Source organism: Brienomyrus brachyistius, chromosome 7 (genome assembly GCF_023856365.1).
Source record: "Brienomyrus brachyistius isolate T26 chromosome 7, BBRACH_0.4, whole genome shotgun sequence".
NCBI lineage: Eukaryota > Metazoa > Chordata > Actinopteri > Osteoglossiformes > Mormyridae > Brienomyrus > Brienomyrus brachyistius.
Window position 1 is genome coordinate 11927198 of NC_064539.1, and position 27351 is coordinate 11954548.

The 27351-nt window shown below is 41.4% G+C and overlaps 2 protein-coding genes across 5 annotated transcripts in view; one reads left to right on the forward strand and one right to left on the reverse strand.

The window, feature by feature from the left end:
* Positions 1–20321, forward strand: part of LOC125745648 (secretory carrier-associated membrane protein 1-like) — a 29134-nt gene extending 8813 nt beyond the window's left edge. Inside the window, exons 2-10 of one of the 2 annotated variants that reach the window (XM_049018678.1) lie at positions 2997–3074; positions 5304–5405; positions 7486–7490; positions 12128–12249; positions 12672–12800; positions 14232–14391; positions 15596–15697; positions 16078–16195; positions 17415–20321. In XM_049018678.1, the coding sequence (XP_048874635.1) occupies positions 2997–3074; positions 5304–5405; positions 7486–7490; positions 12128–12249; positions 12672–12800; positions 14232–14391; positions 15596–15697; positions 16078–16195; positions 17415–17567 (969 nt within the window). In that variant the 3' untranslated portion in view covers positions 17568–20321. The remainder of the gene's footprint in view (positions 1–2996; positions 3075–5303; positions 5406–7485; positions 7491–12127; positions 12250–12671; positions 12801–14231; positions 14392–15595; positions 15698–16077; positions 16196–17414) is intronic. The other variant, XM_049018677.1, reaches the window with a different exon arrangement.
* A 2763-nt stretch (positions 20322–23084) lies between these two features.
* Positions 23085–27351, reverse strand: part of LOC125745651 (LHFPL tetraspan subfamily member 2a protein-like) — a 48668-nt gene continuing 44401 nt past the window's right edge. For all 3 annotated transcript variants that reach the window (XM_049018684.1, XM_049018683.1, XM_049018685.1), the window contains one exon: positions 23085–26952. In XM_049018684.1, coding sequence (XP_048874641.1) covers positions 26765–26952 — 188 coding nt within the window. In that variant the 3' untranslated portion in view covers positions 23085–26764. The remainder of the gene's footprint in view (positions 26953–27351) is intronic.

A 27351-nucleotide genomic window follows, 5' to 3' on the forward strand; every position in this document is an offset into this window, starting at 1 on the left:
TGTGACAATAACAAACTGTCCTTGATGAATGAAATACTAAGCACACTCGGGGATAGAAATAAACGTATACATAATTAATCTAATTTATTTGTTTGTGTAATTAGGCCTTTGGTTAGTAATATTTAGTAGCTCTCCAGCTCCACACTGGCAAAAGTCTAATGGTTTTTAAAAACATCATTATTTATGCCTATCGACTGGGGATGTCCCACATGTCGAATACACTATATCTTACGAGCATCCATTCTTATGAATGCTCATTACTGTATCTAAACTTTTCTCTGCCTTATATATTATAATCTTTTACATGTGAAAATGACAGAAATTCCTCTGTTTATATGGTGTCTTTCCATGAAGTAGATAAGCTGTCTACCAAAGGCACATCTATTAACAACAGGACATTCAATATATGCAGAGGTGGAAAGTACAAATCTAGATCAAAATTATGATCTAACCAACCACTTGAATATGAAGAGTCACATTCACAGAGTAGTCAGTTGGTTGGTTAAAACAAAATCTTGGTCTGGATTTGTATTTTCTGACTCTGAACTTTCGTCCTCTGATTATATATATATATATATATATATATATATATATATATATATATATATATATATATATATATATATATGTTACTTACTGCCTTTGGTTAGAATGGATGCTGTTACACTTTTTCCTGGGGATGTCCAACATTCCCTGATACTGTGGCAATGTCATCTATGTGGATGTCAGTAATGAACAAAAGAATAAAATTGATTGACTTTCAGGCTGCAGTAATAACTATTGGATTTGGTGAATTACAGAGGCAGCACATGAATAATAAGAAATGTTTGGAGGATAGGACTGTGGTGTGGCTGCCTCAGCGCTCTGTGTTTTATCTTATGGTCCCTGCTGTGATTCCTAATCAGCAGCTCTGCCTCATACATAGTTTCAATTAGGGATGAGCGATATGGCAAAAATATCGTATCATGATTTTTTTACAGTTAAACCGTGATTTTGATTTTATCACAGTTTTTATACTGATTTGAATGATATAGATTATTTTTACTATTTTGCAAGTTACTGAACAGTACAACCAAGCTATTTTCCTTTGTAAAAGTATAATTCATCAATCCATTTCCCAAACCACTTATCCTACTGGGTTGCGGGGGGTCCGGAGCCTCTCCCGGAAGCAATGGGCATGAGGCAGGGAACAACCCAGGATGGGGAGCCAGCCCATCACGGGGCACACTCACACACCATTCACACACAGATGCACTCCTACGGGCAAGTTAGCAACTCCAATTAGCCTTGGCATGTCTTTGGACTGTGGGGGGAAACCGGAGTACCCGGAGGAAACCCCACGACGACATGGGGAAAACATGCAAACTCCGCACACATGTGACCCAGGTGGAGATTCAAACCCGGGTCCCAGTGGTGTGAGGCAACAGTGCTAACCACTGCACCACCATGCCGCCCCACAAGTTTATATAAAGCTAAATAAATACTTAAAGGTACTTCAGAACAAAATATCAACAAGAACAAAAGCTTACAAATGGTAATCATTAAAGATGGCAACTCTTATTATGAGCTAATGCAATTCTTAAACTATTACTGAATTATTCAACATTGTCATTTTAACATGACATGACAATATCTCTGAACTTTGCGTTCCGTTTTTTCACGGCATTCAGAATACAGACGTGGAATGGCAGTGCTGGGGAAATATTTTCAGCTGGGCATCTCGTATCGCGGATCAATTACTTTCAGCAGACTTTTAAACCCCTTGTTTTCTACAGTTTTTCTGAGGTAAAACGTAACTGCTTCTGTAATCTCTTTCCATCGCTTGCTTGTCCTTTCATATGGAGCGCCTTTCTCAAAAGCTTGTGTCAAAGTGGTTTGGTTTGGTTTGGTAACTGTTGCCTCTGCTGCCTGTGGGGTGACTGCTCTCCTAGCCTCTATGCTCTCGGCGTACTGTTTCGGATGCTGTCTCCTTAGTGATTGAAAAGTTTTGTCGCCGTCCAACGCACGAACCTTTTCTCTGCAGTCTTTGCAAATAATGACTGTCTGTTCCTTATCGTTTGGGTAAAAGCCAAACCACTTCCACCGATGTAGAGTTTTTTTATAGACCAACTCATTCATTACATTCTCACTTTCAGCCATTGCTTCCCACTACACTCACAATAAAAGACAGTGGTGGAGCACTTTGGTTGGTTGAGCGCTGTTTGTATAAGGAGGGCATTAAGCGGACTAGCAAATAGTGCGCTTTGGCTGAGGAAAAAAGTTAGGAAGAACATAGAGCTGCAATAGACACAGAATGTAATCTATATAGACGATTTTACAGTCTCTCTGCTTTGGCGGATCATCAACACATACATTGATCTCATATCGTCATATCGCCCACGTCTAGTTTCAGTGTGTGTGGGCTTTGCTGCAGTCCCCTGCTAGTCCGGGATTGTGCCACGGCTCACAGGCTGCTTTTCCCAGAATTGGTCTTGTATCTCACACTGGAGGGAAACTAGGTTGAAGGAAATCCAAATGGACAGCCATCAGGTTTCGATATGACTTACTACCAGCTTTCTTTGTTTTTGCCTTTTTTCATCTCCATTTTGACTGAAGGTCGTCTCACAGCTTTGCTGTCATCTCTGGAGGAGGTCCGGGGCCACAGCTGTCAAAATACAGCATGGCGTGTAGACAGTGTGACAGTTACCCTGGCGTACCTCCTATGCTGCATATCAGTACTTTCTATTTTGTTTACACAGAAACTTGGTGACCTAATCTGATTTGCTGCTGTGCAAATGGCCAGTGTTGTAGTTGTTGACTCCCCTCTTAGATTCAGCAGTAGTTTTTAAGCAGTTACAGAATTTGTGTGTGTGCAGTAGAAAGTAAGTAAATTAAAAAAATTACCACCATCAGAAATAATTCACTTGTTAAGTTATAAGACGATATATTTCTAGTAAATAAACTGATGTGATTTGTATGCTTGAGTTAATTTCCTTTTCTTTCCTTTTCTTTCCTAGGATCCTGCAGTCACGCAGGCCACGCGAACGGTCACCTCAGGTTTGGAAGAATACAACCCTTTCACAAACACAAAGCCGGTGGGTGCAGCCCTACTCTATACCTGGCCCACGCTCACATTGCAACCCTGTACTAGATAAGCTGCTATGCTTCTCAGAATGTTGTCATGCCAGTTCTTAACTGTATGTCATGGGATACCAGATTGTTCCTCAAAAAGAAAAGCCTCCATTTCGTTGAAGGACCAAGGAAATGTAAATCTACTTTGCACTCTGCTGATGGGAACTTCCCATATATATGCAATGATGTTTAAATCAGGTGATGAAATTTTTGTAATGTAGAAATTGTCTTTTTCCCTAAAGTTGCGGATGGACACATTTAAGAAATATTGGAGAAAATGGATTTTATATGTGAACTCTGTTATCCCAGGAACCTCTGTCATGTACTTGAGCATATTATCTGTCTCTCATCCCCCCGTGTCAATGTTCAGGACCTTATGTTAATGTATTTATGTTTCCCCTTCCCCTCCTTTTTCATTTTTTTATTTTTATATATTCTCTGCATATAAGAGTATAAAAAAAATCAGGTGAATGGCAAGGCCATGGAAGGTGTGTGACATCAGCCTGGTGTTCATAAAACTGATTCTGAATCTGTTTAGCAGTGCAAATGGGAACAAGTGCTGCAAGTGCAACAGAATGCTTACTTGCTCAGAACTTACACCCAGTGCAAAGAAGAACTAGCTGTTTTCAGATCATAAATAGATGCGCAAAGAAGAGCCCACAGCCTGATTCAAGCCCAGGTCACATGACTTGTAAGTTAATCACTGAGCCCCTTCACTGCAGGAATTCAGGTTGAGTGGGAAAGCCGCACAGTCAGTTTCTGCTGGGGATTTGGTCCAGCACATTTATTAAGGAATGAAGGGGCACATGACTGGTGGGGGTGACTGGTAACAGCTGCCCATGTCGGTGCTACACACCCCTCAGCCATTTGTGGGCGTGGGGGCAAGTGCACCAAACACGCCAGAGAACTTTCCTCTGCATACATTGTAATGTCAGTTGTGTTTTTACTTTTCAATTCAAACACATGTTTATACATAGCAGAATACGTCATAATCCTTAATTAGTAATTAGGCAACAAAATAAAAAAATCTAAAAACCTATCTTTTTAGAAAGACATTTAATTGAGTATTTTTACTTTTTACTCTTTATAGTCTAGTCTTTGTATTTTATATTATTATTATATTTTATAGTATTTTTATTACACTACTCTTTTACTTTGTAGCACTTTGAGATTGCTAGAATATAAAGTGCAATACAAATACAATTTATTATTATTATTATTATTATTATTAATAAAATAAATTATTTTAAATAAATTCTTTTTACCTTTAAAGACTCAAAACGTACCGCAAAAAAGTTAGAACTCTGGAAAAAATTAAGAGATCACAGCATTTTTTTAGCATTTGGATTCTTAAATCCTGGTTTAGTCCTGGTTCTGCTAGCAGAAGGTTACTCTGTGCGACAGGCTGCTTCCAGGCTCTAAGTGTCTAAGACGGCAGTATGCAAGAACAAGGTGAAGCAGGAGACACTGTCAGTGACCAAAAACTAGCCAGGTAGCGGGCAGAAGCGACTTTATAATGCCAGAGATGACCGTCAACTTATCCGGTGGTGTCTCATATACTGTATCAGACGATGACCTCAAGAGTCTTTCAGAAAGAATGTGAAACATTCAGTGGTGTGAAGTGCACTGCTAGGACAGTCAGCACTGCTAGGACAGTCAGCACTGCTAGGACTCATAGAAGCCCTTAAAGACAAATAAATCATGGAAGAAGCCCTTCATCAATGAAAAGCGTGGAAGAGCCAGGCTGGAGTTTGTAAAGAAAAAAATATGCATTTTACACAGATGCATTCCCATAAACTGAGAAATAAATGAAACTAAAAATGCTGCTGCGATCTCTTAATTCTTTTCCAAAACTTCAAATTTGCTTTTGAAATGGATGAAAAATGTCATTTAAACTTTTATAATATTTATATATTATAAGTGATTTAGCAACATGCATCTTGAACATGTCAGGCCTTGCCAGATATATTGAGAAATCTTCTAGAAAGTTCTCTGTTTTCTCCCTCTTGCATTAAAAGTGTAACATTATCCTAAGCAGCTGCGTGATTTTGATCTCCGTCTGGACTCCATGTGATTCACTCTCGAAACAGTGACACATGCTGAAATAAGGATGCAGAGAAATGTAACGTACAAAAGTGATAAAACAGTATCACTGTGTGATCGCTGTCCTTGTTTTTGTCTCCTCTCTTTAGGCGGTGGCTGGCGTGGCCACCAAAATGGCCCCCACCAGCACTCAGCCTGCCATCATGAAGCTTACAGAGGAGGCCTCAGCGTATGCACAGTCACAGACCCAGGTTCTCCTCCTCAGCAGCCCTCCCCAACCCCTGGCTGGCCAATACTCTGGCCCCATAGCGCCCCCTTTCATGCCTCCCCAGTACGCCTGCTCATGTTGGTGGAGTCGTCGTCTCTCCTGTCGTTTCGGGCCAAATCATGCCAAACGGGGCCTTTGAGCACCTCGGACTAGGGAAGCAGGGCACTGTCTTTCCCTGTAAATAGGATGTTCCTTGATGATGTACTTCCAGTATTAGATTGTAATTAATGGTGCTTGAGTTAATCTGCCAGTTTATAGTAATACCATCCACTGTTACTACCAGTCTTTCCTATGGAGAATTATATGACTATTATTTAAATTATATAACTACATTTGTGTTAGCCATTTGTGTTAGCCAAACTATTGTGTTGGCCAGATTCAACCATTGTTGGAATCTGAATATTCTGGTAAATTGCATATGGTGTGAACACAAGCAAGACCCTCCCCTTGTCCACTGACAGTTTCAGTATAAGAGGAAGCCCCACTTTCACCATGGGGACCTGAGAAATAGCTGTTTTTATTGTGCCTGCATCAGGCAGCTCTGTAGCCCAGCGGGAGTGCAGAAGGAAATGAGGGCTTCTAACGAGAGAGGAGATGTATAATTAAATGCTGCCAGAAGCTTTTTGATGCGGGGGAGCCTGCATTCTGTGGACACGCTTTTAGGCAGCAGGCTGGCAAGTTATCTCCCATTGTAAGGCCAAGTCACATGACAAAAGTCCCAAGTGCACTGTCAGCTAAGAACAGAAGATCCAAAATGTGCCAATTAGCTAAGCGGTATGACAGTTTGTGGGCTTGTTCCCATACGCTCCGTTAAGCCAAATGCTTCTTGTATGTGCGCCATGATTTTATAGCTTTTCTATAAGCAACTAGTTACTGATTATAATCACTGAAATGAGGTTTTAAAATATGTGATTGTATTTGAGGACAGCATGGTGGCTCATTGGGTAGCACTGTTGCCTCACACCTCCACGATTGGTGTGTGCGTGCGCGTGTGTGTGTGTGTGTAATAGAAATCTGTTATTTTGATGTTTTTTCAGTCCCCACAAGGGGAAACTTTATAAAAGGGGAAATTTTATAAAAATCTGTGAATGCAACCAAAAAACTAAAAATGCCAAACGTCTTGTATTCTGTTTGGTTACTTATGGTTAAGGTTATGGCTGGGTAGGGGTTAAAGTTGTCATTATTGGCATTTGAGTTTTTCCCATAGAAATGTATGGACTGTCCCCCAAACATACAAATATAAATATATGTGTGCCTGTGTGTGTGAATTAGATTTATATTACAATGTGGGGACCAAATGTCCCCCACAACATAACAAAAACCATTTTTTACGCCTTTTAGGGAGATGTTGTGTACGTCACAAGCAGGGAGGGGGGAGAATGAAGAACAGATAGGTCGAGAGAGCTGGGTGAACGTAGGACATAGACGTAGAAAAGAGCGTACACAGTTTACAGAGGCGGCATCACCTGAAGTGACAGTGTCTAACTGCTTTTAGGTACTTCCAGCTTTAGAGCCGGAAGGAGGGAGATTGTGGTAGTAGGGGATTCATTTAGTAGAGGTGTAGATAGTTATGTGTACACCCATGATAGAGGGTCCTGTACGGTGTCTAGCCTGTCTGTTTCCCAGGTAGGGGACCTTCTGAATCGTGTGGACAGGCTTTTGGCCCCAGCTGGGGTGGATCCAGTGGTCATGGTGCATGTTGGCACCAATGACATAGGAAAGGGCAGGAGGGCTGTTCTGCAGGATAAATTTATAGAAGTTGCAGATAAGCTTAGAAGCAGAACATCCACAATGATATTCTCTGGAATATTAAGTTAGCTGAGATAAGGGGATTAAATGCGTGGTTAAAATGGTGGTGTAGGAAAGAGGGGTTTAGGTTTATGGGGCACTGGGGGACCTTCTGGAACAGGTGGGACCTGTTCAAGCCAGACGGGTTGCATCTGAACCAGAGGGGAACCAGTGTGTTGGGGAGGTGTATGTGTAGAGTAGTTGAGGAATGTTTAAACTAGGGACTGGGGGGGCAGGGAGGTTAGTTATAAATATAGGTGGGGAGAGACAGAAAGCCCCAATTAATATTAAATTTGGGCACTATAAAAGGCCTACGCTTTGCGGTCTGTATTGAAATGTAGGAGTATTAGAAACAAAATTTAATTTTGTCAGACACTTACGACATTATAGCAATAACGGAAACATGGATGAGTGACAATGATGGACAAGAATATAATATGGATGGTTACACGTTGTTCCGTAGTGACCGGATAGGTAAGAAGGGAGGTGCTGTTGCAGTAAACGTAAAAGAAAACTTGCAGGCAAGGGAACTCACTGATTAAAATAAAAGTACAGAAGCGGTATTGATAAAACTAGATGCTAAAAACTCAAATGGCCTAATTGTTGGTATTTGTTATAGAGCACCAAATGTAGCTGCAGAGGAAAGCAGAATGTTATATGACGATATCAGGATTATGAGTAATAAAAATGATGTGGTGGTTATGGGTGATTTACCTGAGATATAGTGGGACTGTGGCTCATCTGTAAATGAACCTGAGGTGGTGTAATTAGTGCAGGATTGTTTTTTTACTCAGTTTGTTAATACCCCTACCGGGGGGGAAGTCCTTCTTGATCGTGTTTTCTCTAATAACCAGGATAGTATTGGAAAATTAGTTTTAGAACCATTGGAAGGTAGTGATCATATCATGGTCAAATTTAAGGTTAATTTTAGTGTCCAAAGAGCAAAGTCCAAAACAAAAGTATACAGTGTTAGGAAGGCTAACTTTAATGGTATGAGACTGAAACTAGAAACTGTAAACTGGATGGAGTTAAATAGCAAAACGGTTGAAGAGGCATGGGAATTTTTTAAAAGCACATTGTTGCAAGTGTAAGAGAACTTCATACATGTTTCCAGCAAAATTATATCTATGGAACTGCAACTATGGTGGTTAACTATGGAAATTAAGAATAAAGTCAGGAGGAAAAGGGCTCTGTTCCACAAATGGAAAATAACTAATGATTTCAAAATAAAGCAGGAGTATCGAAGTCTACAGGTTGAGTTAAAAAAATAACATTAGCCTCGCCCAAAGTAATGTAGAAAGGAAGATTGCATTGGAGGTTAATGATTCTTCCAATATTTTAACTCTAGAAGAGCTATGAAATCTGAAATCACTAATTTGCAGGATGGTAAGGGCCTTATAACTGAAAATGAAATTCATATAGTAAATGAGTTTAATGATTATTTTACACAGGTGTTCACAGTAGAGAACACGAGTAACTTACCACCACTAAGTACGAATATAACATCGTCTATGTCCAATATATGTATAACTGAGGTTGATGTGGTACAAAGCTTAGCTAAGCTCAGAATAAATAAATTGCAGGACCCTGATGGCATCTTACCTATAGTTTTAAAAGAGATGAGGGATATTATTAGCCAACCTTTAACTTTACTATTCCAGAAATCCTTATCTGCTGGTGTGGTACCTTCTGATTGGAAGCATGCTAATATAACGCCCATATTCAAAAAAGGGGATAGAAGTAATCCAGCAAACTATATATAGGCCAATCAGTTAAACTTGCATAACTGGAAAAGTAATGGAAGCTATAATCCAAGTGAAAATGGTAGATCACCTGAATTCAAATAACATTCTGAGGGATAGACAACATGGATTTAGGAGAGGTAGATTCTGTTTAACTAATTTACTTGAGTTCTTTGAGGAAGCTACAAGAGGAATTGATCACAAGGCCTACGATGTGGTCTACTTTGATTTCCCGAAGGCCTTTCATGTTGTCCTCCATAAACGGCTCTTGCTTAACCTCAAAGCTGCAGGGATTTTAGGAACTGTATCGGCTTGGATCGAAAACTGGGTAACTGCCAGGAAGCAGTGAGTAGTTATTAGAGGCACAATGTCACAGTGGGCCTGCGTTCATAGTGGGGTACCACAGGGTTCAATTTAAGGACCACTATTGTTCCTAATTTACATTAATGATATTGACACCAATACATACAGTAAACTGGTTAAATTTGCAGACAACAAGAAGGTGGGTGGTGTAGTACATACTGATCTAGCAGCACAGAGGCTACAATGGGATTTTGATTTAATTAGCGACTGGGCTGATACCTGGCAGATGAAATTTAACACATATAAATGTAAGGTAGTTCATGCATAGAGCAGAAATATAAAGTACAGATATTTTATGGGTTCTACTGAAATAAAGGTAGCTGATTATGAGAAAGACCTGGGTGTGTATGTTGATGCATCCATATCCCACTCTTGCCAATGCGGGGAAGCAATAAAAAAGGCCAATAGGATGTTGGGCTGCATCTCTAGGTGTGTGGAGTTTAAGTCAAGGGAGGTGATGCTGCGATTATATAAGACACCACCTAGAATATAGTGTTCAGGTTTGGTTACCATACCTTAAGAAGGACATTGCTGCCTTGGAAAGGGTGCAACGTAGGGCTGCAAGAATGATTCCTGGTCTTAGAGGAATGTCTTTTGAGAAGAGATTAGCTGAGCTGAATCTGTTTAGCCTCGAATGAAGGAGACTAAGGGGGGACATGATCCAGGTATATAAGATTCTAACAGGTCTGGATGCTGTTCAGCCAAATGGCTATTTCAATATTAGTTTAAATAGTAGAACTCGTGGCCATAAGTGGAAATTAGCGGGAGAATATTTTCAAATGAATTTGAGGAAGCACTTCTTTACACAGCATGTAGTTAGCATGTAGTTCTTCCTGCTAGTGTAGCGGAAACTAAAACCCTGGGTTCCTTTAAATCAGAGCTAGATAAGATTTTAACAAGTTATTAGTTAAGTTCTCCCCAAACGATCTTGATGGGCCAGATGGCCTCCTCTCGTTTGTAAATTTCTTACGTTCTTATGTGTCAAGATTGTGCAGCAGTGAAGTAGACCGTAATGAATGTTGGTATTTGTGCTCCATTAACAAAAGTCCTCAACAGTCCCATTAGGTGTCGATGTCGAAGCTTCATTTCTCTTGTCTCTGCAAAGCAGTCAACATGCCTTTACAGAAAATGACCTCAGTCACATGGCAATATTTTGAGAGGTCAAAGGATCACTCCAGACTGGTAGATGTTATGTTAAAACAATGAGCGGTATGACCAGACACTCAAAAGGTCAACATAATTCATTTTATTTTGTGCATTGAGTATATTTGCGTGAAGTTGCTTCTAACTACAAAGCAAAAACACTCCCTAGGTTAAGACTTACGAATAACTCGTATTGTTATTGTTATTGTTACTTACTGTACAAATGGACTACCATAAACTCTGTTATATTAAACATTTGGATTAAATACAATGGTTCGTAATAACGAACGCACACACACAAGTTTGTGACACTCATGAAAACATTGCGTGACTTCAGCGGTTCGTCAACTCGAGGTACAGTACAGTATTTATGTAAGTACTTTATTATTACTGTGTTTAGGCCATGGAATTTTTACAGCTGTGTTCATTTGCACATTCAGTGCAAACCGCTTAGTAAGTAATGAGCTTTTTTCTTCCCACAAAAGTAGACTTGCTGTTTCAGAACACTTTTTAAATTTAAACATGAATTTACGGATGTAATTTTGTTGATGTCCAGATGAAGACACTAAAATGATTATAGCAATAACTGTTATGTATATTGTGCTTAGAAATGAAATATTCAGTGATTCCCCATTCCATATTGAAACCAAACTGCAGTACAGTAACCTGGAACTTCTTCCACGGTAAACTACTTAAGAAAAATAATACATTTTTCATTTTCAAAAAACTAAAACACTCTGTAAAACTAAATAATGCACATTTTAATTAGAAAAATAATGTAAGACAGACTTTTACACTTTGTAAATTAAATGTCTGTTATTTGTATGTATCACTAGGGAGTCATCATAGATCCCATTGACGTAAGGTATATGTATTGTTGTTTTTGTGTTTTTATTTTCTATTTGCTTTTTTAAAGAATATTTGAAACAATGCAATAACTGAACAGGAATGTTCTAGAAGTTAATATTATCATCTATCCATCCTCTAACCATTTATCCTGGTCTGAAAGGGCCTGGTGCCTATTCCAGGCAGCAGTGGGCACAAGGCCTGGGTGGAATGTGGATGGGACACCTGTCCATCGCAGGGCATGTGTATACAGTATTACAGATACCGATTAGCCTACTGTTACTACACTTGTGGGACTGGGAAACCGGTCTCCATAAGGGAAAAAAAATTATATTTATCACGTTATAGGTATACCTGCTCGCAGACACACACACACACACACACACACACACACAGCATGCATCAATATACTATAGTTGATACATGTTTTTTCTCAGATTATCTGACTTCTATCTGTATGGTATATATGAAGCAAATACTCAGATATTTCAATGTGGATTTCTAACTTGATTTAAATTATCTCAGCTGGTGTTTAAATACAGTTTGTCAAAAGTATTTTTTCATTGATATTGTACAATTGTATAGTTTATTTAGTTGATCTAAAAGTAATGTATAGTGTTTATCCAGGGTCTCCCTTCACACCAAAGATATATATAATTCTCACTAATCAGCACTGATGACCATCAGGGGGATCCTTATTCAGAATGGAGTCTTTGCGGGTATGTAGATGTGATCTTGATGTAGTTGCCCGTCATAGTATCGTTTTGTCGAGGGAGTCCGTGTTAATGTGGTCGCAGATCCCACTCACACACGGTCCATGTACGCATCCCCTCCAACAGGACCGGGCTCAGACAGAGCTGCTGCGGCGGCAGGACGAGCTGGAGAAGAAAGCCGCTGAGCTGGACCGGCGGGAGAAGGAGATGCAGTCCCTTGGCACGTCGGGGGGTGAGGCTTCTGGGACCTGTCTGCAGGCAACACCTGCAGCAGTGTTTCTGAACCCAGTCCTCAGGGACCCCCCAGACAGTCCACACTTTTGCTCCTTCCCAGCTCCCTACCAATGGGACTGCCTGGCAGCTGGGAGGGAGCCAAAACATGGAAACAGCTGGGGGTCCCCAAGGAACGGGTTGAGGCACACTGACCTGCAGCATCTTCACACAGCAGCTGTCACAGACACAAACACGCCCTGACAGTGCTGGCTACTAAGGCTAATGATCCCCTTTAAACCATTATTTTCATTGGCTTCCCGTGTCACTTGATAGGAATCACTGAACCCCTCAGAATGACAAATCACAATTTGAAATAAGTCTTACTCCTCAGCTACCTTAGTGTTTTCTTAATGAGAATTTACTGCGGGCCTTCTCTTTCAGGAAGGAAAAACAACTGGCCCCCTCTTCCTGACAAGTTCCCTGTCGGACCATGTTTTTACCATGATATCACTGTAGACATCCCTGTGGAGTATCAGAAGACAGTCAAGACCATGTACTACCTGTGGATGTGTGAGTAACGAATGATTCTGTACTCCAGGGCATTGCTGCATGCACATTTTGGAATATTACCAGAAAAAATACAAATATATATCTTCCATAGTGCATTGTTTTTGAGCTTTTGCAATCATGCATTTTATTAATCACTGGACATGTGCATGTTTTACTGCCCTCTACATAATTTTACTGCCCCCTTATATTTTTTAACTTTTCAACTGTAATCTTCTAATGTTCTTTTCAGCAATAATTTAAGAAGAAATGTCACAATGCGTGTGTTTCACCAGTATTCCTCTATCTCTCTTTAGTTCCTGCCCATAACCTAATTTTGCCAGACTCAATCAAACTAATCCACATGATCGCCTCTTCCTCCTGACTTGTGTAATTTAAAAACCTCAGTTAAGCATCTCAGAACAGTGAGTAATGATGTAAGAATTTAGTTAGATATGCTAAAGCCGATTGCTTCATGAAGGGATCTTTTCTTCAGTCTGGGATTTGGGCATGTTTAGGTGTGTAGAGGTTAGTCATGTGCAAGGGTCATCTGATGGCAGTCACATGATTAGAGTTCTATGCTCCATCTCATGCTAATACTTGCTGTTTAGCTGATGTTTTCCACAATGTTCACTTCACGTATTAGCAAGCTTTACAATAGTAGCTTATAAGTAAAGTTTTAAGTACAGTTTTCTGTGAACTGACAATGGTTTGCAAGGGAAGGCCTCTTTTTTCAAAGATGTTTCAATAACCATGCTTCCGGGAAATGGGCATCATATACTGTATGTTTTAAAGGGGAGTGGAAATAGAAATGTATCACTCAAACTACTAAAATATCCACTACATAAGACATGAGTTGCTGTGTTTTTCTGAACCAGTGGGCTTTTATTAATGGTGTTTAATAGTGATGTTATAGATAATGGATAGTATTTTCTCTTATCTACATCTCTTTGAGGGTGACCCTGGACTGGGGGGGGGGGGGGGGGTCTGTATCACTGGCTTTCTCAAAACCAGGGTCTACCTCTGTAAAGGGCTGTCCATGTATGTTCTTCTATCATTAGTCATCACTCTTTCATTTTATAAGCAGAGTACCCCACGACTGGGCACCCCACCTGTTCCATTAAGGTGCTAGTTTTACTCAAATCATTTTGTATGTAAAAGGTTTATACATTTGGATGTTGTACTGCGTACTTCTCAGGTTAAGTACTGTGTCACAGCGGGACTTTAAATAGCAACATTTGGGTTTCCAGGCTCTGCCTTTAACCACTACGCTCTGCTACTTTTGTAATAAACATGTGGGTCACATGGTCATAAGACACCTTAATCCCATTGAGTGTTTTTTTACATCAATATGTCTCCCATTTGTAAAGTAATTTAACCTCTGCTAAGTCAATGACTCCTTGTGGATGTGGCCAGTTGTCTCTTATTGGTATTTGTTACCATCTCTCTCTACAGTTTATGCGGGGACGCTGCTTGTGAACATCTTCGGTTGTCTGATCTGGTTCTGCGTGGACTCCAGGCGAGGGGTGGACTTTGGCCTGGCAATGTTCTGGTTCATGGTTTTCACCCCCTGCTCTTTTGTCTGCTGGTACAGACCGCTGTACGGCGCTTTCAGGTACCACTGCAAAAGAATAAATATACATAGTATGAACATTTTAGTGAACAACCTGTTTGGAGAACGCAAGCTACTGCTAATACTGCAGGCCGACATTTACAGTAGTCATTACTAACAGCTTACAGCACAACTGTTGTGTGTAGTCAGAGGACACAGTCCTCTGACTTTGATTTATAATGCCTTTGTTTAAAACACTGCTTTTTCTGTGCAGCTGGATTATGAATGTTAATATTAGAAAATCCTTAACTGTTACAACAGTATTGACTTAACGGTCAAGAGATTCAGCTGGTAATTCATGCTGCGTAAGTCAACAGTGTGCCTGGGGAGAAAGGGAAACAAATTTAAGTAGCTGGCAGTAAGCATGAGCTGAGCTCATAGGCTCAGTTTCTTTTTAAGAAATGCAGTTTTGAATTTTTTATAGGTAGATGCTATTTGCATCCGGGGTGGATTGCCAATCGGCCTATTTGCACCTGGGTGTATATAGCAGGCAGCTACTACAGATGCTCCTGAACTTACAATGGGGTTATGTTCTAGTGAACTCATTGTAAGTTGAAAATATCATAAGCTGAATATTATGATAAACAAATAAGTAATTATATGATACATTGTTACAAACTGTATGAGATGTTTAACCTTGCAATCTCTGCAGAACACTGTAAGTGTGGCTGCATAGATGCTGCCATCACCCAGTATCAGTAGAAAGTATTGCACGGCATATCACTGGTCCGGGAACAGATCAAAATTCAAAGTTTGTTCTGATGACTACCAAGTGTGGATCACTATCGCACCATCGCAAAGCCAAAACAATCGTGAGTCGCACCATCGTAAAGTGAGGAGCATCTGCATTTGCATCCAAGTGTCAGTAGCCAACAGTTCTGTATTATTTCCATTATCATTATTACACCTTTTGTATTTGTATCCCACTTTGGCACCTTTCAGCCACTGAAGTGATATGCAACCATGCAAGCAACAGAGTGTTTATGTTTTTTGTGAAGCCAGGTGAGGGGACCGTGGAGGCCGGGTGTAATTAGCCAAACAGATGGATTTACACCCGCGAGCAAACAGACACTTCATTTTTTATATCAGGCATCGGTGCCATCGGAATAGGAAATGTAGTGGACGACTGGGCATGCCAGCGAATTGTCAGCTTACCAGAGCTATTATCTTGACTTGCCATATTTTTCCTCTTGTTTTGCCACAACAGGAATGACAGCTCCTTCAGATTCTTTGTCTTCTTCTTCGTATACATCTGTCAGTTCGGCATGCACGTGTTTCAGGCCATCGGCATCACAAGCTGGGGGACCTGGTGAGTGGACAGGGGCAGAAGTGATGCGGGGACAATCTGCCACTGTCAAACTGTAAGGACTGAGTTACGGCTCACAGCGGCCGATCCAAAAGCAGTCTGTGCTGATTTTACACAGGGAAGGTTCTACAAGCAAAAATATGTTTCTTATCATACTGTTTAGATCTCTTCTGGCTTTAGTTTGTGACAAAGTGGGAGGTTTAGGGAATGGGATGCTTATGGAAATAAAATAAAACCTTGATCAGTGATAATTAGGCCCAGGAGTTTAGCACCTTCTTCAGCTGAGGATGATTCTTCATACATTAGTCGCCAGCTTGCAGTGCACAGCATCTGCCTTGTGACAGAGTTGAGGGACCCTCTGCTTTGTCTCTTCTCCCCCACAGCGGCTGGATCTCAGCCCTCACATGTCTAAACACGAGCATCCCGGTTGGAATCTTGTTGATCCTCATCGCAGGCCTCTTCACTGCCTGTGCTGTCTTCTCACTAATAATGTTTAAAAAGGTAGGACCCCCCCCCCAGTTCCATGTGTGAAAAGAAGGAAAAGACTAACCTGCTCTTATGCACAATCCCAGCCTGAGGATCCTCTCTCAGCTGTCCTGGAAAGCTGTTCCTCTCTCTCCGTTTTTGTCTGTAGTTTGTTAGTCACACATTATTATTGTTGGTTGACGTCAAATGGTCCATTAGGTGGCAGTATTGACCACTTTGTTTGCGTAACGTTAAGAACATAACTATTCAGGATGTTGAGCAGGGGTGCTGTAAATGGGGGGGGGGGGGGGTGGTATCCTGTCATCCTTGCTTTGTTTAGTGGTTCCACATTGAAATACTTTTTAGAATAATTCCAAGGGCTCCTGAGTGACTGTGACCTTAAAATGTGGAACATTGGGATTGGTCTGGGTTGGGGGCCCAATATGATATGGTTTTATGGAGCCCAAAATGTTAAGTCTTGAGCCAGTACACAATTTTTGAAAATGTAAAAGAAGGAAACAGTTTAGGTTTCACTTTTTTTTTCTTTCCACTGGTTTTAGTGAAAAACCAGATATGGCTCAGAATTTCTGAATGAGCATAGCTGTAAATTGCCAGGCCACTGTTCTCGTCACCACGTGATTAAAGAGAGCGGAATGGCAGTGATCTGAAGCAGAGGCAAAGGGTGGTTGGGGGAAGGCTGCAGAAAATGAAAGCGATTGGACCTGTCTCACTCTGGGAATGGACTGCCCTGAGAAGCAATTTGGGAAAGCTGGCATGACATTGAGCACAGTCAATGGAATCGAAGCTGAGCCATACATCAGGGAGAAGTAGAGCGCAGCTCTGAGCTTCTGCTTGGTCAGGTCCAGAGCTGGAGGTCCCAGAGGAGCAGCAGGATTGATCTGCCTGCTGACCAGTGCTTTTTTCTTTATTGTTGAGCAGCTTTTATAATGAGTAGGAAAGGGACTTTTATTGTGAACATTTTACTAGTGTTAATCATAGAGATAGCTTAGCCTGTGTATGCTAACTGATTTTAGTGCTTTGGGCTGTAGACAATTTCTCATGGTACTCAAATGCTTAAATTTCAGTGGTGGACTTTATGCTTTATTTATGCTTCTGCTTAATGTAAAGGGTTTTTATAAGTCTCATTCTGCATATCAAATGAAGCTGTTCTTTTGTCTAATTTGCCAGTACTTGTACTGTACGCGGTGCAGTTTGTTATTGTAACTTCCTCCATCATCCTGTGTGCCCCCTGCAGGTTCATGAGCTGTATCGCAGCTCAGGCGCCAGCTTTGAGAAGGCCCAGCAGGAATTTGCCTCGGGTGTGATGTCCAACAAGACTGTTCAGACGGCAGCAGCCAACGCGGCCTCGACTGCTGCCCGTGGAGCATTCAAGGGGGACCAGATCTGAGGGAGCTCTCCCCTTCATCCCAGCTCATTCCCCCCACACTACACTACACCCCCACCCCATACAGAGACTGTAAGATCCTCCTTCTCATTTATTTATTGCTCTCCTGTGACCCTGAGCCATCTGTGTCTCTCAGCATGTCCGTTAACGTGTCTTCCGGCGTTCCGGCATGGCCTTTGAATCGGGATGAACAAAGAGATTGCCACTTGCACACCGCATACTTCTACAATACTGCCCCCAATAACTTCAGCATTACTGGAACGAGGAGCAGTAGGAGATGAGTGACTGTGACCATAGCACATTTCATCCTCCCGGAGGGGCAGGGAGTGAGGATGGGGGCAGAAAAATGGGTGGAGTCACTGTACCTGTTTCCTCTGTGTTTCCATTGCCACTGTTTCTTATGAAGTCAGCGCTGTGCAGTCACAGACAAAACCTCAGTGCATTCCTGCTGTTCTTTCTGAGACTGCTCTCCTTAGAAAGCCTCTCTGTCCAGGTGGGAGGGTTAAGGAATTCAGACACTCCCATAATGAGGTCATTATTATTACTTGAGCGCAATGCAAGAAATGCACCATTTAGAAGATAATTTATGAAACAGGCTGTTTTTCAGGCTAATGGTTGGACTGAAAGAATGGTATAATAACCCAATTTAAGCTAGAAAGAGATTGCTTATTTTTATGAGTTTTGAAGCTCTGTCAGGGTAGTATTTGTAGTATTTCCCTGTGATCAGAAATGAGCATGAATGCATCGATCACTTAACTGTCAACAGTCATTTAGTGTAAACACACAGGAGCCTCGCAAAGGCGCATCTGGCTGGGCCAGTCCTGGATAGTTACAGTTCTGGACGTTTACTAATCAGACTTCCCAGGCTTATGCTGAATTAGGGCTAGATAATGGGATGGTGGAGTCACTAAATCAGGGTACTTGCGATGGCTGTGTCTATCGTAATTTCTTCGTAGATCCCCTAGGCTGACGGGGAACCAGTTCTTAATCTCTGCACATTTGGCGTACGTTTATGAGCAGACCTTTCGGAACAGTTTGGCTACACCTCCAGTGCTCTCTACCACGATAATAGCATCCTGTCATCCTTGCTTTGTTTAGTGGTTCCACATTGAAATACTTTTAAGGACTTATTTTAGGGATTTGTTGGCGGCACTGTGAAGAGCATCATGGGAGGAAACCGGTCTGGTTCAAACGCTTGTACTTTCAATAAATGTGAAAGGAGAGACTTTCAACACAGCAGTCAAGGCGATAGACCGTATTTGTTGTTGATGCTGCCCCCATTCCTTGTTTGACCCTCAGTGTATCAGCATCCGCATGGCTTGTGGCGGACATGTTGGTCAAGGGTGAGAGTTTATTAAACAAGAGACTTCTGTGATTGCATTTTTCTTCCGGTGCTCACAGCCTTGTCTGGCATTCCTGCTGTCTGCTGTTGGTCACCTGTATGTCTGTACTTCTCTAAATATTTCAAAATTTATAGAATGCAGCCCAGATGAATGATGCCTGAAACATTTCTGCTTTGGTTTCATGTGCTGTTCACTTAGATGTGAAGATAAACATGCAAATGCAAGTAAGCAGAAATGAGAACTACTGGCACCTTGTCTCCCAGCTGTATAACCATTGTATATCCATGATGACATTTACAACTTGTAATAGGGAAATAAAACATGTAAAAGAGACCACATGGTTTAATTGTGTATATATATATACACAAATATATATATATATATATATATATATATATATATATATATATATATATATATATATATATATAGTAAGATTTTTCAGTTTGTGTTCCAGAGAAAGCAGAGCCCATTTGACATGACGTTTCTTCCCTAAGCCATCTCAGCCGATGTACCTTAAGTCAGTTTTGCACAGTTTTGAAATCCCGCAACTGGAATAAATTAACTCGGAGGGCTACACTGGATAATTTTACTGTTTGGTTTGGTTGTTCTTTTGTTTGTTTGTTTGGTTGTTTGTTATTTGTTCCAGGGTTGGTTTAGTCCTCAACAGCACAGTATTTTAGTTTCTTAAAGTGATGTCATTACATGGGCGGTTCTTGTAGCGGACATGGAGGTGAAGTGATATGTTGGAGTGATGCTCCACGCTGACAGCATTGTAACTCTGATTGGCAGATTAGCCGCCAAGGTGAGGCAAGGTCACTTCCTTTCATGTTCCTGCACATAGGTTACAGTAAGTCTTGATGCAGAGTTCTGAAATCTTATGTTTAGTTATAAGCTGCAGGGGTTTTCCCCAACCTTTTCTTTTTATATTTTCTAAAATTGTGATTTCTTTATAGATTAGTGATTTTGTGTTTGTGTGTGTGTGCGTGCAGGTGTGCTACAACAGGATTTTTTCTTCCATTAAAATGAATGGCATCAAAAAATGTTTTCACATTTGTTTGTTTTCAATTCGTTGGAAAACAGAAAATCTGAGGATGTAAACTGTTTCCGTGTCATTGCATTTTTCCCTGTATTGCGACAGTGGCTTTGAGTTTTATCTTTTAATCAATGCCCAATGTAGCTGAAACAGTGAAAATGATATTGCTCCAGAGGTTGTATGTGATTATGGATTTGAATATATTTGAAATCAGATTTTAAGGGATATTTGTATATTTTGTAAAATTGGTTTGCTGTCGTCCTGAATTCTACTGTACTGTACAAATGCACTCTTCTCTCCTTCTGTCGCATGTTGCGTAGTTTGGGTTTTGTATATTTATTGTATTAACATAAAATAAAATTTAAAAACATTACTTTACATGCTCCCATGACTACATGTGCTTGTAATCTAGTGCTTTCGTTTTAAAAGGATGCCCATGTTATTTAAACTGGCATCCATGCTGTTTTGATAAAGTAGCTACTTTGTAAAAATATTCCAGCTGAATATATTAATCCACTTTGATCAGCAAGGAATGATAATGCATTCTGTGTATACATCAGTATATTTAAAACTGTCAATTTTAATCTATGACTGCATACATTTTGTCACTGTAGGCAGTATGTGTCTGCAGGACCAGTCTGTGCCTCTTGGTTGAAGCTCCACCCCAACAGGAAGAAAGAGCGGTCTCACCATTCACACTGCTTACAAAACCAAACAGCAGGTGGCAGTGTAACTAAGGAATCTGGCTGACACTTTGTCTTTTCACTTGCATTTATAAACTGACAGTGCAACGGAAACTATTATTCCTATTGCTTTCGGGTTTGTTATTTTTTAAAAGTTTATTAGTTTAAACCAGTGTTTTCCAGTCTGGTCCTTGGGGACCCACAGCTGGTACACGTTTTGCTCCCTCGGAGCTCTCTGGCAGAGAGTTCACATTTTTGGTCCCTACTGGGAGCTGGGAGGGAGCTAAAACATAGACTGTCTGTGGGTCCATGAGGACCGGACTGGGAAACACTGAAACTAATACAGCTGTTTAATATATTTTTTCTCTGATGTATGATAGGCAAGTGAGTAGGGATGAGCTGAAAATGTTATCTGGATTTTATGTTATGCAAATGCTTCACCAAAAACACTAATGTACTGCCAAAATTCTTAATATCGAGATTTCTTTCTTTCATAAACCAAAGCTGTTTTGTGGACCCTGATTAACCTTGATCCAAAAACACTGCCAAGCATATGACTAAGAGCCCCTTTATCTGTTTCTCAAGCTCTTCTTGGCCAGTCAGTTCCCTCACTTCCTTCATCTATTGCAAGGTTTCTGGGAGGTGTGCTGGCTCAGCGGTTGGCAATGCAGCCTCACATCTCCCAGTTTGTGGGTTTGACCCCTGTTCCTGGCTTTGTACCTCTAAGGAGGTTGGATGTCCTTTCCAAGTTTATCGAGGTTTCTTCCACATACTCTGATTAACTCCTGCCATCCATGTGACTAAGTGAATTAGTGTCTCTAAATTTCCCATAATGCAACGAACATTCATCCCATCCAGGGGCGGACAGGCGGGAGGCCAGATGAGTTGTCCCCAGGTTCTAGGTCAAGGGGGGCCCAAAAGGGCCCTCAAACCTTTAAATAATCTACTGGAATAATTTAAAAAAAATACAGATTTGTGAAAACTATATTGTATTTATTCATCATATGAAAGCTTATTTTTTTATTGTACTAATGTTCCTTGACACAGTGGTCAAAAACCATTTTACGCTTCCTCCTTATAATGGATTGGTCTGCTCTTTTAGTGAGAGCTCTTTTACCATGTGCAAAAGGAACATGCATTGTGTGTGCATTATAGCCAGTTAGTGACCTGTGCTTAGTCAGAAAATGTGTGCGTGAGGGTGGGGAGAGATAGGGGGGCTCATTTTGTGCCCGAGCAAGACACACGACAGGCCTGATCCTATCCAAGGTGCCCCCTGCCCAGTGCGTCCTGGGATAAGCACCCTTGCTGTGATCCCATGATAACTGGCAAAAGGAAAAAAGATGAATTTAGAATTCCCATGGCTATGAAAAAGTAGGAGGGTTATTTTTTATTTTCCTTTTAAATTTGAAACACCCATAGTAAATAAGTTGGGCAGAATTTGACTAAATCCCTTTAATTGAATAATTCTGCCAATCAAAATCTTGAGTGCTGCAGTAATGCAGGAATTCTTTATTCCTGAAAAGACAGACCATATATTGTTTGGGAGCGGATGCCTTCAGGCTTAGGAACATGATCTTGCCGTGCTTCCTCTGCATTCCTAAGCCTATGGAAGGTCACCTCATGAAATGAAGCATGGAAAACCAATCAGCCAAAACTTAGAATGACTGACAAATTCCTTTTGTCTTTTCTGACCAGTTACTAGCTGAGGAGATGGTCACACTTAACCACAGTACTCGTATGCTTTATTTGCTCTTTATGTAGAAAATCAAGGTTTTACCACAACATTTTATATGAAAATTAGGTCATGTTTGACAATGTATTTGGTGAATCACAGTCACCAATGATGATCATCAGATTTTCTTTATCCCTTATTTATTACCAGGTGGCACCAAGTTCATGTTTACCAAGCATGCATATATATATAAAAAAAGCAATTGTACTGTAAATTGTTTCATTCATTCATCTGATACTTTTATTGAAAGTGGCTTTCAGTGGAAGGAAGGGCTATAATTTGTGTGTCCATTCGGGACTGGAACCCAAAACCTCTGTGTTGTTTGCACAATGCTGTGCTTGTTAAACTTTATATATTTTTAAGGCCCCACTGTAAAATTGACATAATAGTAGACAAAAATCATTGACAGAAACATTTTTGATATGACAGAAATGATCTGATAATTAAAGGTTACTCTTACATGGCTTTAACATATAAGAACATACTGGGAGCATCACCACTGACCACTGAAAGGGACCCTCCTCTTGCTGATGATAATTTGGCCCATTTGGCACTGAACCTATGGAGAACCAGAACGGTCTGTTTGAAATGAACATGGAACTTGGACGAATATGTCAATCTGCTGCCCTAAGTAAAATGTTGAACCACTACATTGTTTACCCATCAATTCTTCATGTTTCTTTAAAATAGGGGATTTCCATATGAAGCAGGACACCCGACTCAAAGTGCTTAAACAACAGAATTTATTTTGAAAGGAGCAATAAATTGATTTTTGGCATCATGGAAATGTTGCATGCATTCTGCACACTACTGAAAAAAAATGTAATTCCTTCGGTTGAGAACAATAGACAATACAAATGGCAGATCTGAGGCCCACAAAGGACTGTGACTAATATGGCTGTCCTGCATGGAGACTAACAGGATGAACCTTATAAACATTTTCTGATGGCAGTCAATCATGTGTGTAAATAGGAATTACACAACAGAAAAAAACAGGTAAGGTGTAATTCGAGACGGATACGCTTGTGGACAGCAAGAATAGGAGAGTGCTGTATACTCAAGTAGCTGCACCTGAAATGCAGTTAACCAGTGAAACAAACATAGATGCCATAGCATTGCTATGCCTACAATTCAGTCCATGGACATTCGCCTTGTGTACAATGATTGGAACATGCATTCTGCTTTTGCAATGGGAATACATAATAGGTAGCATTCCCAGCTAGGAAGAAAAAGAGGACTCTTCAATCTTTGGGCAAAGGGCATTGTGTGAAGTTATCAGCCGGCTATATTCATGTCTATCAAACATGTTTGTTCCTCTTTTTTAACCCATTTTTAGCAGCAAGGAGTTCAGCCATTGTTTTGCCCTCTGTAGACAATACTGCATGCATTGCCAAGGTCAGCACCATGTTCCTTTCAGTCAGGAAAGCCACAGGATTTTGTTTGCTTACTGGACATCAATAGTTTCCATCAAATCTTTCACCACTCAAATGTAATACTATAATTTTGTTAATATAACAAAAATGTTCACTAAAGAGGACATTATGTATTAAAGTATAGCAAGGCAACAAGCAGGAAGGAATATATTCGGTAATAGTGGGTTGAAGAAAAAAAATCTTGTAGTCTATTACATAAGTTAAGAGGGCCCTCCCAAAAAACATATGCATGGATATGATGCAATTTCCTGTGGCAAGTCCGATGTGGTTTCGGCCTAAAACTCGGTCCAGCCTGGAGCAGTTCTGATCCACTGCAGCTTAAGAAAGGGATCCCCCACTTCCATAACTGCTTAGTTTCCATTTACACACCTTCTTCTATTCCTCTGACAGAGAACTATTATGGTATATATTGCACGTCTCTCACAGTGAATCATGTATGTAACAGGGCCACAATGGTGATTAGGGCACCTAACGAAGCGTACAAACATCCATAGTAATGAATGCTAATGCATCAACAGAACAGAAGTAACCCTGGATCGATGGCCTTAAACACGCGGGCAGACTGCCAAAGTCCAGAAACACATTAATCATTTCAAAGGTTTGGTTTAATGGCAAAAATCTTCACTGTATTGTGTGCTCTGTTGCACTGATTTACTAAATGCACTCTGTAAGTTTGTTTAGTCTAATAGGATGGTTATTCCCAAGACCTCTGTAAGTCATCCAGACTCCCTGTGACATATGGTTGTGACCTGTGATTACATTTATTGTCAGTTTAAATAACACTAACTAAAGAATCACGTATGTCCTCAATGACCCTAACCACGTCCTTAAACATTGTTAGACGTCTGCTATTGGTTTGGGTCTTCACCACATTAATTTTGTGCTGTATCTTCTTTCCAGACTAATTGGCTGGCAGTTCTGCAGGACAGGTTAATAGAAAACAAGCATTTTCACCAAATCATTAGGACAAACACATTGTTCGGTGCCAGCACTGGGAGCAGGCCGAAGACACCCATAAGTTCATTCTCATGCTGTCAGAATGGACAGCAAACTGGCAATCGGTGGTTGCCACAGACTATTAGCTTGTGGATATGAAAAGTTATTCCTCTCCCACAACCCAGTTGCTGTAAAGCCATCTGTCCATGACAGAACTTGAGGACTCTGCTTGCACACTTGTGCAGACCACAAAACCAAACACTCTGCAGAGGTGCTTGAGGTTTTGAGGCACTTTGTTGCTCTGCTGCTTCCCTGAATGGTTTAAACATTTAACATCTAAATTCAGCTACATAGCACCAGCGACGCTGAAGACTGTTTGCAGTCAAGGTGATAAATCAAATGTGTTAATTTTTTGCTTACTTCCCCAGAAAGATATCTGATTGGCTTCCGTAAAAAAGGGTTAATTGTGTAAAAGTAACAGCTTTTAAGTATTAATGAAAACAGTCATTAATCCCGAAGCCCTAATATACTGCGTCACCTTTTGAATGAAGAAGTCGTCTGTCGAAGGCACAGCGTTCTGTCATATCTGGAAGTAATTGTGCGGTTTTTCTGGACTCTGCAGCAGTGGAAGAAGCCAGATGTTCATTCTATTTTTTTAAATGCTGTGCAGCATGTGACAGGAGCAGTGAGTCACTGCCTGGCCCCCAACACAGCAGAATATAGGCCAGGCACTGAATAGAGCAGTCCAGTGTGCAGAACCAGCACCGCATTAAACCAGACTAACGCTGCAATGGGCCTGGACAGGGGAAAACCAGTATGGAAAGTTTCTACTGATAACCAGTTACAGAATAAAGCCCCCCAGCACACAGACATGCACACACAAACTATCTGGCTCACCAGCACTGGCAGACAGCTTCATATCACTATTTCCATCAACAAATTTTTTAAAAGATTTCCAGGTGAGTTGTAAAGAATGCGATAAGCAAGAAAGCAGTGTCTCCTTTTGCAAACGTTTGGCACTTCATACATTCTCGTACGTTAAGATGGCCAGTGGAGCGGAGGGAAAGCAGCAGAGATGTCATAAGGGATCCTCCTGGAGAAGATGCCAGAAGCTCGCTGACCATCGGCCCTCTTCAGCTGGCAGGCCCCCGCCATCAGCGAGAAACGCAACAGGGAGGCCCTCCAGGGCCACCTCCTTCCTCTGAGGAGGCCCCGCAGTACAAGCCGCCAGGCCTCCGCTTTCCACTCGCTCCTTTCTACAGCAGCCTCATGGAGATGCAGCATTGCATGACATCATGCATCAGGGAGAGCAGGAGGACAACGTTTTCAGGCAGCTGAGCGCGGCACTAAGCTGGCATTTCTGCCTGCATGTTAGAAGCGTGTCACCCCCAGGCGAAAAGGGGGGCACACAGGGAGAAGAGGTGGCTGCGGGCAAGGTTCATTTAATTCCACAGTCCTGGGCGGAGTTTTTATAGTGACCTATAAACATGTACAGGTATATTTTTAAATACAATTAAAGGGTCTTACATTCGGTAGCATTAGAAATCAAGGCTAAAATATTGGCATTCGAGACAGTTTTCTAATACAGCTGAAGTAGTGGTTTTCTTGTACAACCCAGCATATGCCAGGTCAACACTGGTAACCAATTACTGAGAAGCCTGCTGGTTTTCAAAGTTGGAGATTAAGGAAAACTTGAGATCGATTTCCCACGCTGTCTGGCTGATCATTCTGTACAAGTATTTACAAGCTTACAGCCAACGCTGGGCGGTGGGACACCAGGCGCCCCCCACTGGCACCAGGGGGAAACATGCAGACACATGGGGTTTAGTTTGAGCGAACACAGAGACAGACCGCTTAGGGGTCTTAGTGGTAAACAAAGTCTTGATCCCTTTCGTGAGCGATAAAGGGGCCCACTGACCAGTGGCCATCATAGGTGTGTGTGGGGGGGGGGGGGGGGGGGCAGGGCTTCACAGTAGGCAGATGAGACTCTTGCCTTCCTCGATCTCTTCTTGCACCTTATCGCTGGAGGTGGCGATCTCAGCCTGTGCAGAGAAGACTGCGCAGATGAAGGTGAGCGCGGGTGCCGCCGATGGCCGTGTAGAAGGCCCAGCCCAGTGAGCACATGCCCGGCTTGTAAGGCGATGCCTCTGTTCCACAGTAGGTCACGACCTTATCTGAACCCCAGCCAGCAGGATACAGCATTAGGCCCAGGATTAGGAACAGCCCTGGGGAGGCGGAGAGAGAAGGAGAGAGAGAAACAGGCCTGTCATTGCGCCGGCCATGACTTAGAACAGCCATGGACACAGTGTGATCGACCTAGATCAGACATCAGCTCTTTTGAGAATGTAAACAATCAGCCAAAGGCCAAAGCTGGTTTACATCACGCCAGACTGTGCCTTACACTCCAGCTCGTCAAGGTAATTTACAGAAAACAGCCAACATCATTGTAATTTGTCAGTTTTGGTTGCAATAATGTAATTACTTAGGAGTTTGGATTCCAGGAATCTTTCGTATAACAAACGAGTTACAGAGGGCACAGAACTGCTGGGGACATCAGGGCACTGCTGCCAGCTCCTATTGTTCCCAGTGTTGACTTTGTATCACAATAAGAATTAAAAAAGGCA